At 37.4% G+C, this 17,355-nt stretch overlaps 1 protein-coding gene across 4 annotated transcripts in view; it reads left to right on the top strand.

Moving 5' to 3' along the window:
* Positions 1-17,355, top strand: part of ADGRB3 (adhesion G protein-coupled receptor B3) — an 891,397-nt gene that overhangs the window by 830,188 nt on the left and 43,854 nt on the right. For 3 of the 4 annotated variants that reach the window (XM_042253849.2, XM_060419932.1, XM_027972805.3), the window contains 4 exons: positions 809-875; positions 3,388-3,473; positions 10,651-10,749; positions 11,067-11,238. In XM_042253849.2, coding sequence (XP_042109783.1) covers positions 809-875; positions 3,388-3,473; positions 10,651-10,749; positions 11,067-11,238 — 424 coding nt within the window. The remainder of the gene's footprint in view (positions 1-808; positions 876-3,387; positions 3,474-10,650; positions 10,750-11,066; positions 11,239-17,355) is intronic. The other variant, XM_042253850.2, reaches the window with a different exon arrangement.

Below are 17,355 nucleotides of genomic sequence, written 5' to 3'. Positions count from 1 at the left end.
TTTGGAGGCAGCATGCTGATTCAGGGGACTGAGAGCTAATATGAAAGGGTCAGAGGTCAAGGAGAGGTGCATGAAGTGATAGACATGGCTCTGATCCGGAAGACCTCTTGACAGTCCTTTGCTGCGACAGAATGAGCATTTGTACCTAAATGGTTACTGTCTTTGTCCATGAAAACCTGCACTTCTTGGGTAATCTAGTAATTGAAACAAACACAGCTACACTTATTTTCATTCAAAAGCTTATCTTTAGTGATTTTTTAGCAGTCTGGGAAAAAGTCAAATTGGAAGAAAGAAAAAAAAAACCATGCAAAATGTAGATTATCTGTTCCCTACAATGATGGCTTTTAAACCAATATCTTCCACTATCTCAATGGCCTCAAGGAAGAACAGGTAAATGCCATGTATAAGTCTCTAAAAACACACTGTTCCTGCTTCAGAGTATACTTGAAAAATTCCATAATGGATATAAAGGAGCATTTTGTATAACTTAATAGTTACATTTGTACTGAAAGTCACTGTAAAAATCTCACTGCAACAGTAATTTGTCTAAAATGTTTTAACTGCCTGACAGTAAAGCCTTATAATCAGAGTTTCTTTCCTGTGAGAGGTATGTGGTATATGTTACTTACGAAGTATGCTAATTTTAGCTTTTTTTCATATCTTCCATGTATTTTTTAAAAAACTATGAACCTTTGAAATATGCCAGAATTCCAAGACTAAGCACATAGTCCAAACTATTTGTGTCACACGTTAGTGATCTAATACATATCACTAATTGGTGTTAGTTTTTATCTGATGTTCTTTCCAGTTGCTGGCTCTCTCTTGAAGGAGGTCTACTCTACGCCTTTGTGGGACCTGCAGCTGCTGTTGTCCTGGTAAACACCAAAATCAGCTTAATTGTTTTTCTTAGCAAAGAAAGTCTACTTTGCTTCCATTAGAGCGACACTTTCGTATTGATTGTGCAGACATTTTAAAGTTTGATGAATTGTTACTTAAATTTTAATGTTGACGTCTATCCAGTGCTTTATTACACTAAAATATTCTTATTTTGAAGCCTGACGAATACTAAGCATGAGAGTATGGGATTTCTCTTTCAGGAATTTCACATTTGTGAAGAAGTGTGAGTAAGTTTCAGTAAATTCTTCCTTGTTAACATATAGAATTTCCTCATTTATTATTATTTCACCTTTACACGATTACACCTTTATACTTTCATAATATGATCTACATAATTATTCAGATCTCTTAATTTGGTGTCTGGGGCTGACACCAAATATCAACAAGAAAGTGTATGTTCATGTGTCAACGTTTCTCCTCCTCACTGCTGCAGATGTTTTGAACTGGACATTTCTTTGTTGTGGGGTTGTCCTGTGTATTTATCAGAACCACTGGCATCTACCTGCTAAATAGCAATGGTACCCTTCAAGTTGTAATAATCAGAAAATGTCTCCAGAGATTTTGCAATGTTCGCTGAGGGTACAAGTCACCCCCCTCTAGTTGAGAACCCGTACCATATTTATGCATGAAGTTTTACAAATTTTTCTTTTTTGAATCACAAAATAATTCCTTTGAATGTTTATTTATAGGAACATGAAAATTTTCCACAAACTTGCTTTTCCTCTGTGTCTCTGAATTTATTGATTACAGATCTTTCTTATCTAATAAATCTTTGAAAAATGTCAGAGAAGAAAGAAACAATCTGAATTAAATACAAAGATGCGTTTCACTGTACAATCAGATTTCTAATTGAAAAGTTACCTTTTCGATTCTTGAATCAGTCAATAAGTTGGAAGCTGGAGATATCTTTCTTAATAGCTCCATGTGGTTTTCTTTCTTTAAAGTTTGTTCTTCCTCCTCTAAATTATAAAAGGGAGCAGAAACTTGGTGATTTACAAGAACAATCTAGGCATGAGTGTTAGAAGAGCATAGGAAAACTAAAACTCTCAGACATAGTTCTAGCCACTGCATTGAATTTTTATTTAATCGACTGAGTTACTTCCCTAGGCTTCTAGATTAATATACACATAACCCTAAAGTGAAGAAACAATGAGTATGTGTGTAATTGAAAGACAAAAGGTCTTTGGAGTGGTGATGAATTCTCTCATGTTTAAATTGTAGATTAATAGAATCCACAGAATACAGGGTTTTTTAGTTCAAATATAGATATACAAAGATGAGTCAGTCTTTCGCTTGATCGAATTTTATCTTGTTAGGGAGCTATGAAGAGTGACCCCTTCTAAGTCTTTACCTAACAGTTTCTTTGGATCTTCTTTACACCAGTAATTAAGCAGACTCTAGCTTTATATTCCATCTGCTCAAAGTATATTGGAGAAGTAGAAGTTCCTGCTTCATTTAAAACATCTTTTTCACAAGCTGCTAGTTGCAATGTACAGGCTTCACCATTTGCAGTGGGTGTCACACCAAGATTCTTTTGACCGTGGAGGGTAAGGGACAGGAAGGCAAAAAGGAGAATATATTTTTCCTCGATTATCTTGGTTTCAGCATTGTACTGGATTCCTTTATCAGGAAGTGCTAGTAGGCTAGAGAACCCAGCGCACTTATAATAAAGCCGCTACAACTAGACCACAGCTCTCTCTACAGCATTTTACAGTTTGACTTGAGAAAGATGAATATGTGTGATTTCATCTCAGCTGTGTTATGCAAGAGACCTTTTAAATGGATAGAAGAGTCTTAGAGATGCTGAGACTGGTTCAATAGAGCACATTATAAAAATTAGTGTAAGTGTCCATCTGAAAGGATGCTGGTGAATTGAATAGCCTTTCCCCTTTGTCCAGAAAACCAAGGTGCATTAAAATGCCCCCAGTCTCATGGGAGAAAACAGTTGCACAGCATGAAGAACTGAGGCATTCTGTTCTCCCAGTTCCAGGCAATGACAAACCTTAGCACCTTTGCCTGGCAGGACTCACCCTGGCTGCACTTTGCAAGACATAATCTTCTGATACCCAGACATAGTGTAAAGCTCATTAGTCCATTTGTGTTATTCAGGGATGATTCAGAGAAAAGAATGCTAGATTGGCATAATATGGCAATTTAAAAGTTAGGCCGTGCACTATTAATTTCCTCAGTATTAACTGCAAAACATGGACAGTAAATGGGCTGAAACATGGACAGTAAATGGGCTGAAAATACTTCAGAACATTAAAGTAACCCACCTAGCCAACTCACGGGAATCCTTTAAGAGATGGACACTAACACTACTGGTAAATTGCCCTGTTTTCCTGTATGCACTTATAAAATACTTGAGAAGGGCTTCCTGTCACTACCGTTGTGAGTATAGAATTCTGCCAAGGTTGTGAATGGATAAAAGTGGGTTCTCAAGAAAAATCAGGGACCTGATTCCCTTCAACCTTTGTTTCTGTCTGACAGGTCAACATGGTGATTGGCATTTTGGTATTTAATAAACTTGTTTCAAGAGATGGGATCCTAGATAAAAAGCTCAAACACAGAGCCGGGTAAGCTGCAATTGGTGGATTTTGAAGGGTGTTTACAGCATGTCCCATACACCAGTCCCAGATCACCGACTGCATTTGACTGGGCCTTGGACTTTGTTCTTGAGAAACTGGTGTGTATGGTGGACTATGCCATTCGAGCTTCCAATGGGCTATTCTTAAGAGGTATCAGCAAAATCTGAAATTAATTAAAGAGTCTGTTAAGAAAATCTAGATTTGTTTGTGTGTATTGCCTGTTTGTAAGATAAGAAGATTAAATATTAAGGCTAGACTTGAAATAATTGTTCTTGGGTGAGAGTTTCAAAGACCTCCTAGTTTTAGTCACAAAGGACAGGAGGATAGATTGAACCTAATTACAGTATGGGACATGACAGAATAAGGACAAGCAAACCTTAGTAGGGCAAAAATATTGCATTTTATTTGTTCATTGTATATATCAGAAAAATTCTTCACTCGAAATAATTAGAAAACACTAGTTTTATCATACATTCATTTTTATGATGTTTTCACTATAACTTGCTAGAAAGTTACTCATAATTTTCACTTGTACATTTTAACCACTTATAAAATAATGCAAAATATCTCCTTTAATTTTACTGTTATTATAATATCACCATATCTAATGACAATAACATTTTATAAGCAGGTTGGTAGCATCTTTTTAAAGTTATATCATTAACTCATAAATTTGTAAAACCTTGAATGAAATAGTAATGTTTTTAAATTTCCCTTTGAATCTTTTCTTATAAACAGTTTATAGCTTTCCCCTTTCTGTTTAACTGTATCCCCATTCAAAGCTTACCCCAGATGTTCTCATTTCTTTAATAATCTATGGTATCCTTAATGGTCATAGTATTTTATCACTGGCTGGTGGGAATTTTAAATCGTTCGTGTGTTTATAATCCATGTAAGAATTTAAGAGACAAGATAGGCTGGGCATTTTCCCCCTATTAAAAGATTAGGTTTAATGGCTTTCAGTATGAAGTTAGATATCATTTACATCAAACATTAGAACTGCAATGATGTAATAAACACATAATTGGCGATTCCTTTCTGAGCGGAAATCACTTCCCATCTGGAGACCTCTTTCATTTCAGATAAGTCTCTAAGGCAACTTGAAACAGGCAGACTTGAGCTTGCATAGACACTGAGCTTCCTATGCCATTTAAATTTGAAACTTTCACACTATTAATCGATAGTTTGAAGTGGTTAAATTGGAGCAACAGCTACTTCAGTTATTTCTGCCTAGGTTAATCATGTTAGAATAATTCATACTGGGTACTGGATATAGAAACTCACTTCTGCCACTAGTGGTGTAAAGTTGTATAATTACTTGCTAAAATTGAGGGTGGAGTGGGTTAGTGGTTAAGATAAAGCTTGGAAGTAAAGAGAAAATCATGCTCAGAAAATCAGCTAATCATGCTTAGCTCTGCAGTTTCTTAGCTCTGTGTGTCTTTGGGCATGTTATTTCATCTTTCTACAGCTCAGTCTTCTTACCTGTAAAATGGGGGTAGTAACTCTTACTTCATGATAGAGTATATAAAAAAAAATGTGTATAAAGCATTCACTAGAGTATCTAGCAAATAGCAAGCAAGCACTCACTCACCATTGGTGACTCTTGTTATGATGGGTGAGATGAAGAAGCCAAGGAGGACAGCTTGTTTGCAAAGGACCCTGAACTACTGTCAAGCAAGCACTCATGATACCACCATTCATGACACTGAGATCAGAAAAAGAGATGAAAAAAAAAAAAAAAAGAAAAAGAGATGAGATTATCAGAATAAGCATAATGCTAAGGATTTATTAAAGTCAGTCAGTATTGTTTTCCTCATTTGATTGTTTTATATGTAATATGCAGTTTGATTCATGTAACTCTTTGTAAGGCAGAACATAGGTGTAGGAGAAATGACATTATCTTTATGAATATAGAAATTATCCATTTCAGTCTACATATTAATTTTAAAATCCCTGTTTCTAAAAATGTCATAGAAGTTGCATCTGTTTTACTGGGAAAACTGAGTCAAACAGTTTTTTTTGTTGTTGTTTCCTTGTTCAAAGGCCGCTACTAGAGAAATACAAATAAAGTTAATACAAGTTAAAACAGCAGAATGTTGGTTACTGTCCAAAGCAGAAAAAGATTATTAATAAATTAATGATTCTAGGCTTAATTTTTTATAATAGAAAATGCTATTTTAGCTTAAAGATTGAAATTTGCTCTCTATTCCAATGTGTGACTGAATGAATTTTTCAGATCTGAACATTTGCAGCGAATTTTTAGTTCCCAGAGAAGCAGTGAGGCCAATAACACAGACTTCAGTGAAGAACAGATAATCAGAATTATCTAAAGAAACATCAGTCAAGAAGCTAGCTGATTAATTTAATTGATACTCTAATTGTAAATATAGACCATTTCAGGTTATTAGAATATATATATACATACATAAATACAAATATACATATACATATGTGTGTGTGTATATATATATATGTATATATATATATACACCAAGTGTTTCTTTTGAAACATTATAATTTGGAATCAAATATAGTACCAACATGGAGAAGGAAATAGCAACCCACTCCAGTATTCTTGCCTGGAGAATCCCATGGACGGAGGAGCTTGGTGGGCTACAGTCCACGGGTCGCAAAGAGTCGGACATGACTGAGTGACATGTTCTATTGTATCAACATATTCCTCCCCCCATTTTACCTACTTCTTAATCTCCTTTCTTCTTTTCATCATCAGTTATTGCCAAGCAAATAGTTTATGCTCAATAAAGATTGATAAAAGAATGGGTGAATGAATATTAAAACAATAATATAATAATTTGACAAGTTTTGTAATACCCAAACTAGAAAAACTTTTTTCTAATACATAAAGTATAGTTAGTTACCAAGGGGGAATTTATTGCAAATATCAACATATATTAAGTGATATTTGGAAAAGAGTGAGAATAAGATAAAATGACATGTATCTTTTTAGAACATCTCAAACAAGATATTTCATTTTCTCCTTTTTTCCTGCAATGGAACTTTCTTATCTACTGTTATGAAGTATATAATGTGAAGAATATTGGTATAGGCATTCTCCTGGGAGCAGATGCAAACACACTGGCCACTTCTTGAACCATTCATGAACCAAACTGGGTAGACTGTTATTAGTTATTCCTTGGAAAAGTCTGGATACTTGTGGCTAGTACCTTTGCCCTATTTTGAATTAGTAAAGTGAATAGTTTAGAATCATGTTCTCCACCCCCACATCTAACTCTGAGAGTTTTGATCTTTCTCATGGGGTCTACTGATAAATCTGCTTCCTTAATAACTTTCATATTTATCATCTTATCAAAGTTCGATTCACCAATGAAGGCACCTCTTTAAAAGAAACCAGACATTCTGAATTATGAGCCCCTTGTCACTTTCTCTGTTTTACCATTTTTATTTTAAACATGGTACTATAGGTCCACCACAATATTAGTCTTTTAAAAAACCTACTTGGAAAACCTGATCAGTTCAGTTCAGTCCAACTCTTTGTGACCCCATGGACTGCAGCACACCAGGCCTCCCTGTCCATCACCAACTCCCGGAATTTACTCAAACTCATGTTCATTGAGTCGGTGATGCCATCCAACCATATCATCCTCTGTCGTCCCCTTCTCCTCCTGCCTTCAATCTTTCCCAGCATCACGGTCTTTTCAAATGAGTCAGTTCTTCACATCAGGTGGCCAGAGTATTAGAGTTTCAGCTTCCACGCCAGTCCTTCCAAGGAATATTCAGGACTGATTTCCTTTAGGATGGACTGGTTGGATCTCCTTGCAGTCCAAGGGACTCTCAGGAGTCCTCTCCAACACCACAATTCAAAAGCATAAATTGTTTGGTGCTCAGCTTTCTTTATAGTCCAACTCTCATATCCATACATGACTACTGGAAAAACCAGAACATTGACTAGATGGACCTTTGTTGGCAAAGTAATGTCTCTGCTTTGAATATACTATCTAGGTTGATCATAACTTTTCTTCCAAGGAGCAAGTGTCTTAATTTCATGGCGGCAGTAACCATCTGCAGTGATTTTGGAGCCCAAAAAAATAAAGTCTGTCACTGTTTCCACTGTTTCCCCATATATTTGCCATGAAGTGATGGGACCAGATGCCATGATCTTAATTTTCTGAATGTGAGTTTTAAGCTAACATTTTCACTCTCCTCTTTAACTTTCATCAAGAGGCTCTTTAGTTCTTCTCTTTCTGCCATAATTGTGGTGTCATCTGCATATCTGAGGTTATTGATATTTATCCCGGCAATCTTGATTCCAGCTTGTACTTTATTCAGTCCAGCGTTTCTCATGATGTACTCTGCATATAAGTTAAATAAGCTGGGTGACAATATACAGCCTTGACATACCCCTTCCCCAATTTGGAACCAGTCCATAGTTCCATGTCCAGTTCTAACTGTTGCTTCTTGACCTGCATACAGATTCCTCAGGAGGCATATCAGGTGGTCTGGTATTCCCATCTCTCGAAGAATTTTCCACAGTGTGCTGTGATCCACACAGTCAAAGGCTTTGGCATAGTCAATAAAGTAGAAGTAGATGTTCTTCTGGAGCTCTCTCACTTTTTTATGATACAACAGATGTTGGCAATTTGATCTCTGGTTCCTCTGCCTTTTCTGAATCCAGCTTGAATATCTGTAAGTTCTTGGTTCACATACTATTGAAACCTCACTGGGAGAATTTTGAGCATTACTTTGCTATCATGTGAGATGAGTGCAATTTTGTGGTAGTTTAGCATTCTTTGGCATTGCCTTTCTTTGGGTTTGGAATGAAAACTACCTTTTCCAGACCTGTGGCCACTGCTGTTTTCCAAATTTGCTGGCATATTGAGTACAGCACTTTCATAGTATCACCTTTTAGGATCTGATATAGCTCAACTGGCATTCCATCACCTCCACTAGCTTTGTTCATAGTGATACTTCCTAAGGCCCACTTGACTTCACATTCCAGGATGTCTGGCTCTAGGTGAGTGATCACACCATCATAGTTATTTGGGTCATGAAAATTTTCTGTGTATTCTTGCCACCTCTTCTTAATATCTTCTGCTTCTGTTAGCTCCATACCATTTCTGTCCTTTATTATGCCCATCTTTGCATGAAATGTTCCCTTGGTATCTCTAATTTTCTTGAAGAGATCTCTAGTCTTTCCCATTTTATTATTTTCCTCTACTTCTTTGCATTGATTGCTGAGGAAGGCTTTCTTATCTCTCCTTGTTGTTCTTTGGAACTCTGCATTAAATGGGTATATCTTTCCTTTTCTCCTTTTCCTTTCACTTCTCTTCTTTCCTCAGCTATTTGTAAGGCCTCCTCACACAACGATTTTGCCTTTTTGCATTTCTTTTTTCTTGGGGATGGTCTAGATCACTGCCTCCTGTACAATGTCTAGAACCTCCGTCCATAGTTCATCAGGCACTCTGTCTAGCAGATCTAGTCCCTTGATTTGATTTGTTACTTCCACTGTATAATCATAAGGGATTTGATTCAGGTCATACCTGAATGGTTTAGTGGTTTTCCCTACTTTCTTCAATTGAAGTCTGAATTTGGCAATAAGGAGTTCATGATCTGAGCCACAGTCAGCTCCCAGTCTTGTTTTTGCTGACTGTATGGAGCTTCTCCATCTTTGGCTGCAGAGAATATAATGAGTCTGATTTCAGTATGGATATCAGTGATGTCCATGTTTAGAGTCCTCTCGTGTTATTGGAAGAGGGTATTTGCTATGACAGTATGTTCTCTTGGCAAAACTCTGTTAGCTTTTGCCCTGCTTCATTCTGTACTCCAAGACCAAATTTGCCTGTTATTCCAGGTATCTGTTGACTTTCTCCTTTTTTATTCCAGTCCCCTGTGATAAAAAGGACATCTTCTTTTGCTATTAGGTCTAGAAGGTCTTGTACGTCTTCATGGGACCGTTCAACTTCAGCTTCTTTGGCATTACTGGTCAGGGCATACATAGACTTGGATTACTGTGATATTGAATGGAAACGAACAGAGATCATTCTGTCATTTTTGAGATTGCACCCAAGTACAGAATTTCAGACTCCTGTTGACTATGAGAGCCATTCCATTTCTTCTAAGGGATTCTTGCCCACAGTAGTAGATAAAATGGTCATCTGAATTAAATTCACCCATTCCAATACATTTTAGTTCACTGATTCCTAAAATGTCGAAATACAGGGAAAGCCTGTATTTTACACATAAACATCACATGGTAATGGATGAGAGACCACAGAAGATCATTTCAAGGTGTTCTGAAGTTTGATTCAAATAATTTCATTTTGGTTTCTCCTAAGAGGGTAAGGTTCTGTTAAACCATTTGTTTACAAAATACTCTTTTCTAAAAAAAAATATGTCAAGTTTTTCTACATCATGTATCTGAATTTATCCGCAGAATCCTCTAGACTTGAATATACCATTTAAAAACTATTATATTATGTCTGTGACAAAATGTTCAGAAAGAACGTTTTGAACTTAGTAACTATATTAAATGTGTCTTATTAAAGTTAAACTGTCACTCTGTTTATTAGCAACTAATACTTCATCAAATTTATCGATCTCTATATTCAGATCATCCTAAAATATAGGATCAATTCATTGATGCTAAATGAAATTTCAAAATGTAAATATGTTTGGTTAAAGGCTACATCTTCCTCATAGGACTAAAGGCTCATAATATGTATGTCCTTATGTTGGAGTTCTGAGATACCTGTGTGTATTTCAGAAGGTTTTAATTGGTATTATGTTCCTCTTGTAAATGACATTGAAAATCTCTGAAACTAGGAATCCTTACCTGTTTGATTATCAAGGTTCTGAATAAAGGGTTTTCACTGTATGTCCACACAAATACATACTTACGTTTAACTCAGTGTATTGAGCAACTTTGACCTGTAGATACAAGGCCCATTTGTGGTATAAGTGATCAAAATATGCTTTGCATGTAACAAAGGGCCATATTATTAAGAGGTAAATGTTACAAAAATAATGTGTAGTGTAAATGCATCTTTAAACACAACGAAGAGAATTCCTCTTTGATAAATATGCTTTTCTGCATGAAATCATGTTTAAAAGCTAACTTATAGCAGCAACTTTTTTTGGTGACAATTCAATATTTTGTTCTTTTTGTGGGTGTTCTGTTTGTTTGCAGTCAGATGAGTGAGCCTCATAGCGGTTTGACGCTCAAATGTGCCAAGTGTGGAGTAGTTTCAACAACAGCTTTATCAGCCACCACCGCCAGTAATGCCATGTTAGTCCCAATCATTTACATCTTCTTGTTACAAATGTTTTACCGTGCATGTGAGAAAATGCTATGATGGAAAATAAATCATATTCGCTAATATTAGAACTAAGAACATACGTAAATGTTTGTAATTTGCAACTGCTTTTATAACTGTTGTGGGATTGCTTATCAAAAAATAAGTAAAACTGTGAAATCTTATCTGCTTTGTGGCTTCCAAGTTAATATATTGGTGCCACATACAAGAATGCTTTGTTGAGCGGGGATTAGGTTATAGCCTGAGGCGTACGTGCAGCTACATAATGTCGCTTCTTCTCTTCCAACAGGGCGTCTCTCTGGAGCTCCTGTGTGGTGTTGCCCCTTCTGGCTCTGACGTGGATGTCTGCGGTTCTGGCTATGACAGACAAACGCTCCATCCTGTTCCAGATTCTTTTTGCTGTGTTTGATTCATTACAAGGCTTTGTGATAGTCATGGTCCACTGCATTCTTCGAAGAGAGGTGAGAAAGATCCTTCTTGCAGGAGTGAGGAATGATACTTACAAGAGTATTTTCCATGTTAATAAATAGGATCTTTTCTTTTAATAACTGGATCTTAAGATTAAAGCCGGTCTCCTCCAAAGACAATTGTTGGAGCATCAATGCTCAAGGAAAAGGTTAAGGCAAACGGGACTCCTTGGACTCTGAAAATGACAGATTAAAGCAAATGGCACCAAGCAAGGAGAAACACCAGCAGAGGTGCCAAGAGAGGCTATGATACAATCACAGGTAGAGATAAGAGTGTGGGCGGCCTGTCTGTAAAAGATAATATGATGCTGTTTCTTAAAGCTGTTCCCTAACTTGAGCTTCTACACACGGCATAACCCCATTCCTCATACTTCACTAATTTTGTTTTAGATGGAAAATTTTGAAGATGAATGAGCAATTCTTTTGTCTCTGTACTAAGGTATGGTTAAGGTTACTCAAAAGGGATGGTTTCGATATGGATTTGATGCTTGGAAAACACACACACACCCCCAAAAATGGCCACAGTGGAGCATGATGGACAGTCCCCAAGGACTGTAGGTCTATAATCACAGCGTTTCTCCAGGTTCTGGTGAGGTTTGCTGGTAGCACTGAGAGAAGGAAGTCATCCTTCATGTACTGAGACTGACTTGCACCAAATCTATCCAGATGAGTGATGGAGTTCACACTTAAATTGTTTAGGGATAAAATATTGTTTTCCAACTAGTGCAAAAATTATTCTGAGTGCTTGCAAGCAGTGACACAGTGTTTACAAGGTTTCTGAGTCATTTTAGCATTTACTCTGGGGATGGTGGTGACTAAAACACACAGTGACACAGTGCCATGCTAGTAACTTTGAGAAGATGGTTCGGTTCACTTCAGTTGCTCAGTCGTGTCCGACTCTTTGTGACCCCATGAATCGTAGCACGCCAGGCCTCCCTGTCCATCACTATCTCCCGGAGTTCACTCAGACTCACATCCATCGAGTCGGTGATGCCACCCAGCCATCTCATCCTCGGTCATCCCCTTCTCCGCCTGCCCCCAATCCCTCCCAGCATCAGAGCCTTTTCCAATGAGTCAACTCTTCGCGTGAGGTGGTCAAAGTACTGGAGCTTCTGCTTTGGCATCATTCCTTCCAAAAGAAATCCCAGGGTTGATCTCCTTTAGAATGGACTGGTTGGATCTCCTTGCAGTCCGAGGAACTCTCAAGAGTCTTCTCCAACACCACAGTTCAAAAGCATCAATTCTTTGGCTCTCAGCCTTCTTCACAGTCCAACTCTCACATCCATATATGACCACAGGAAAAACCATAGCCTTGACTAGACGGACCTTAGTCAGCAAAGTAATGTCTCTGCTTTTGAATATACTATCTAGGTTGCTCATAACATTCTTTCCAAGGAGTAAGCGTCTTTTAATTTCATGGCTGCAGTCACCATCTGCAGTGATTTTGGAGCCCAGAAAAATAAAGTCTGACACTGTTTCTACTGATTCCCCATCTATTTCCCATGAAGTGATGGGAGCAGATGCCATGATCTTCGTTTTCTGAATGTTGAGCTTTAAGCCAACTTTTTCGCTCTCCTCTTTCACTTTCATCAAGAGGCTTTTAGCTCCTCTTCACTTTCTGCCATAAGGGTGGTGTCATTTGCATATCTGAGATTATTGATATTTCTCCCGGCAATCTTGATTCCAGCTTGTCTTTCTTCCAGTCCAGCATTTCTCATGATGTACTCTGCATAGAAGTTAAATAAGCAGGGTGACAATATACAGCCTTGACGTACTCCTTTCCCTATTTGGAACCAGTCTGTTGTTCCATGTCCAGTTCTAACTGTTGCTTCCTGACCTGTATACAGATTTCTCAAGAGGCAGGTTAGGTGGTCTTGTATTCCCATCTCTTTCAGAATTTTCCACAGTTTATTGTAATCCACACAGTCAAAGGCTTTGGCATAGCCAATAAAGCAGAAATAGATGTTTTTCTGGAACTCTCTTGCTTTTTCCATGATCCAGCGGATGTTGGCAATTTGATCTCTGGTTCCTCTGCCTTTTCTAAAACCAGCTTGAACATCAGGGAGTTCACAGTTCACATATTGCTGAAGCCTGGCTTGGAGAATTTTGAGCATTACTTTACTAGCATGTGAGATGAGTGCAATTATGCAGTAGTTAGAGCATTCTTTGGCATTGCCTTTCTTTGGATTTGAAATGAAAACTGACCTTTTCCAGTCCTGTGGCCACTACTGAGTTTTCCAAATTTGCTGGCATATTGAGTGCAGCACTTTCACAGCATCATCTTTCAGGATTTGAAATAGCTCAACTGGAATTCCATCACCTCCACTAGCTTTGTTTGTAGTGATGCTTTCTAAGGCCCACTTGACTTCACATTCCAGGATGTCTGGCTCTAGATTATCCATTGTCATTTGTATTATCTAGCTTTCATGATAGCTTTATTATGATGTGCATATTGCGAAATGGCGCATGTGCATCTGAGTACACATCCCATAGCTTTTACAGTGATGTGTGAAGGTAAGCAAAGTTCTTACCTCATTTACCAAATGAGAAGAACAATGTTTCTGAGCTCCTTTAGTATAATACAGGTGTCAGCCATAAACCCACAAGTATATTCCAGTAATATTGTATGATGAAACACAAGGAAAACAGAAGAATGACTTCACATTTCAAGGGGAAAGGGAATTTCATCATTTAAAAGATCTGACCTAGCTCACCGTTGCCAGGACATCACAAATTACTACCTAGAATATCAGTATTAAAAACATTTTAAGTGTTGAATTTTTCATAGACCAAAGTCGCATGAAAATGTTCTTCTCTGACCATAACTATTAAAAGGTTATTGCTGAACCGCAAAAAGATGCCGGGATTCTTGGTCTGCAGAGGAGAAGAATTCAATCCAGGGCCAGAGACAAGGCTTGATCACTCAGAGCTTTTGTGTAATAAAGTTTTATTAAAGTATGAAAGAGACAGAGAAAGCTTCTGACATAGACATCAAAAGGGGGCAGAAAGAGTACCCTCTTGCTAGTGTTAGCAATGGAGTTATATACCTTTTAATTCGTTATTACAATGAATCAAAAGAATGTCTCAAGTTTGTGAAAATTTCACCAGACCCACTCCCACAGTTTACATTTTCGGATAACAAGATTAGAATTTAACAATAGAAAGATCCTGCCGGACCCACTCCCATAATACCTTCTAAAATATCAGGATTAGTCAGGTTTTCAGGAAGGAGAAACTGTCCTCCAGCCCAATACATTGTTGTTTTATAATCCCTAGTACAGTTTAAACTGAGTTGTGTAATTGACTAAGACTATGGAGAATCCCAGGGACAGCGGAGCCGAACACGCCTAAAGCGACTTAGCAGCAGCAGCAAGGAATATAGAGGGGAAAAAAAAAGTTTGTCCTTTTCTCCTCCTTGAGAATTCCAGACCCCTAGCTCCACTCCCGGGGAGCCTGGTGGGCCCCCGCCTATGGGGTCGCACAGAGTCGAACAGGATTGAAGCAACTTAGCAGCAGCAGAAGCAGCCGCATCTCCACTTCAAGAGCCCCAAACCCCTTTCTCCTTCTTGGGGACCCTGGACTTCTTATCAGTCTGCCTAGGAATTGACTCTCTCACTATCCTGAGAGTTTTCTGTGTTAATATTATCTCTAAAATGTTTATGTAACAAAATTGTTCTAAGTGTGTGGACACTGTACTTCTTTGATTGATGATTCAGGGTGAACAATGTGGGCTGTAAGGAAGAGACATGATTTATCTGCATAAGATTTTCAGAAGATATTAATACTTTAGGTGTTAAAGAGGAGAAAATGTCCCATCTCTAAATTAAGTCTTTATTTTTCTTCAAGAATAAGCTCTCTAAAAAGCCTTAGGCTATGATCAAAATATTCAGGTTTTAAAGTGACAGATATTTTGTTGGCTGATTATCAAATTTGTGCTGCTTACATGAAGAAAAATACTTGGCACAAAAATTCAGTTCAACCAGAACTTTTCCATACTTGCTAATTGGATTAAAAATTATCAAAAACATGAATTAAGAGTTCAGTTTCAGTTGCTCAATCATGTCCGACTCTTTGCGACCCCATGGACTGCAGCACGCCAGGCTTCCCTGTCCATCACCAACTCCCGGAGTTTACTCAAACTCATGTCTATTGAGTCGGTGATGCCATCCAAGCATCTCATCATCTATCATCCCCTTCTCCTCCCACCTTCAATCTTTCCCAGCATCAGGGTCTTTTCCAAGGAGTCAGTTCTTCACATAAGGTGGCCAAAGTATTGGAGTTTCAGCTTCAGCATCAGTCCTTCCAATGCATATTCAGGACTGATTTCCTTTAGGATGAACTGGTTGGATCTCCTTACTGTCCAAGTGACTCTCTTAAGAGTAATTAAATTAAATCATATATAAATACTTCTGTTAAATACATGTCTGTAAATATATATTTTCTGTATTAATAGGAAGCAAAATATGGACTTTTGGCCCTGTTGTATTTTCAATGATTAGTTCAAATTGAATAATTTTATTGTTGATAAATTAATAACAGAGTATCATGTCTCTCATTTTAACACTGAAATCATAAATTTCACATTCAGTAGTTTTACACTGACCCTTAAAAATACGCTGTAACGTTGCTAAAATACACAGAGAGTATTTCAGTTACAGGCAAGTCTCTTTCAGAATTCTTCAGTGGAAATTGTTACTGGAAAACCCAAAGAGCCTCTTAAATTTTGCAAATTCCAAAGAATGCATCATAAGCATATCTTACTGAATTCATAGAAGTTTTTGTTTGTTTGTTTGTTTGTTTGACCTTCTAAATGTGTATTGCCAGACACTAGCAATGTGTCTATCTGGCTGTGTGTGGACACACAGCTCTAGCATTAACCACAGTCCAAGAGAACAAGGCATCTTTCCATGTCCTTAGTGTCTCCTGTGAACAAACATTTCATAAAAACACACCAGAGCAAATGAACTCAGTAGCTACCTGTAAAATATTGGGTAATGACTCAGATCTATCACTCTACTTGATAATCTGATAGGAATTTTATATCTACTGCTTTTTTTCACTTTAAAACATTTCCTTCACAATTCAAAATAATTTATATGTACTCTTTGTTCTTTTTATTTCTTTAAAATTTATGGTGTTCTTGCTATGTGCCAGCACCTAGGCTAGATGTTTATTTTTTTTATTTTTTTAATTTATTTACTTGTTTGACTGTGTCACATGGCTAATAAGGTCTTAGTTCCCCAACCAGCCATCAAACCTGAACCCTTAGCAGTAAAAGCACAGAGTCCTAACCACTGGACAGCCAGGGAATTCCCTGGACGTCTTCTTTCTTAAAAGTATATAGTAAGAAAGGACATCAGTAGTTGCCTAGAGCTGGGGTGCACATTGGTAGAAAATAAGGGGCGACTGTCAGTGGGCATTGGGTTTCTTTTGAGGGTGATGAAAATATTTTCAAATTGGATTCTAGGGTGGTTACTAAGAGCCTTTATACACCTTACATGGGTGACATTTATGATACGTAAATCCCATCCCAATACAGCTGTTTTTAAAAACAAACAAACAAAAAAAGTATATGAGCAAATTAAGGAATAGTTCCTTCAATGTAGAGAGAGGCTGGATAAAAAATAAACGTATTTCTGTGTCTGCGTATTTTGGTATATGCTAACATAATTTGGTTGTCTTTAGTCCTTAATGTTTCATCCAATATGATTCAAAAGGCTTTCCCCATGTTTATTTCCACAGTCTTCTCTGAACCAGGTGGGTATGCACAGGGGAGGAAGGGAGCTTTGCAGGTTAAGAAGTAGAAACTAAATGAAATACTGTAAAACACTGGCATTTTAAATGTTAAGCTGGTGGTGGGGGGGGGAGGGGAGAGTCTCTTCATTCATTTTTAAAGCACCACTGCTTTCAATGGGTCAAATTTTTCTAAACTATTACAAGTCAAGAAAGAAAGGAGAAAGGATCATTCTGGTACGATCTCAACTTAATTATATTTCACTTTTCTAAAAAATAAATCAGATGGATTATTTGCCTAGTAGTTGGTTGTGACTCCAAACTGAGATCTTAATGTTTACATTTCATAACATGTATATTCTTGAAGTATGGTTTCTT

Source organism: Ovis aries, chromosome 9, assembly GCF_016772045.2.
Source record: "Ovis aries strain OAR_USU_Benz2616 breed Rambouillet chromosome 9, ARS-UI_Ramb_v3.0, whole genome shotgun sequence".
In the NCBI taxonomy this organism is placed as follows: Eukaryota; Metazoa; Chordata; class Mammalia; order Artiodactyla; family Bovidae; genus Ovis; species Ovis aries.
This window is presented reverse-complemented; position numbering and strand designations above follow the sequence as displayed.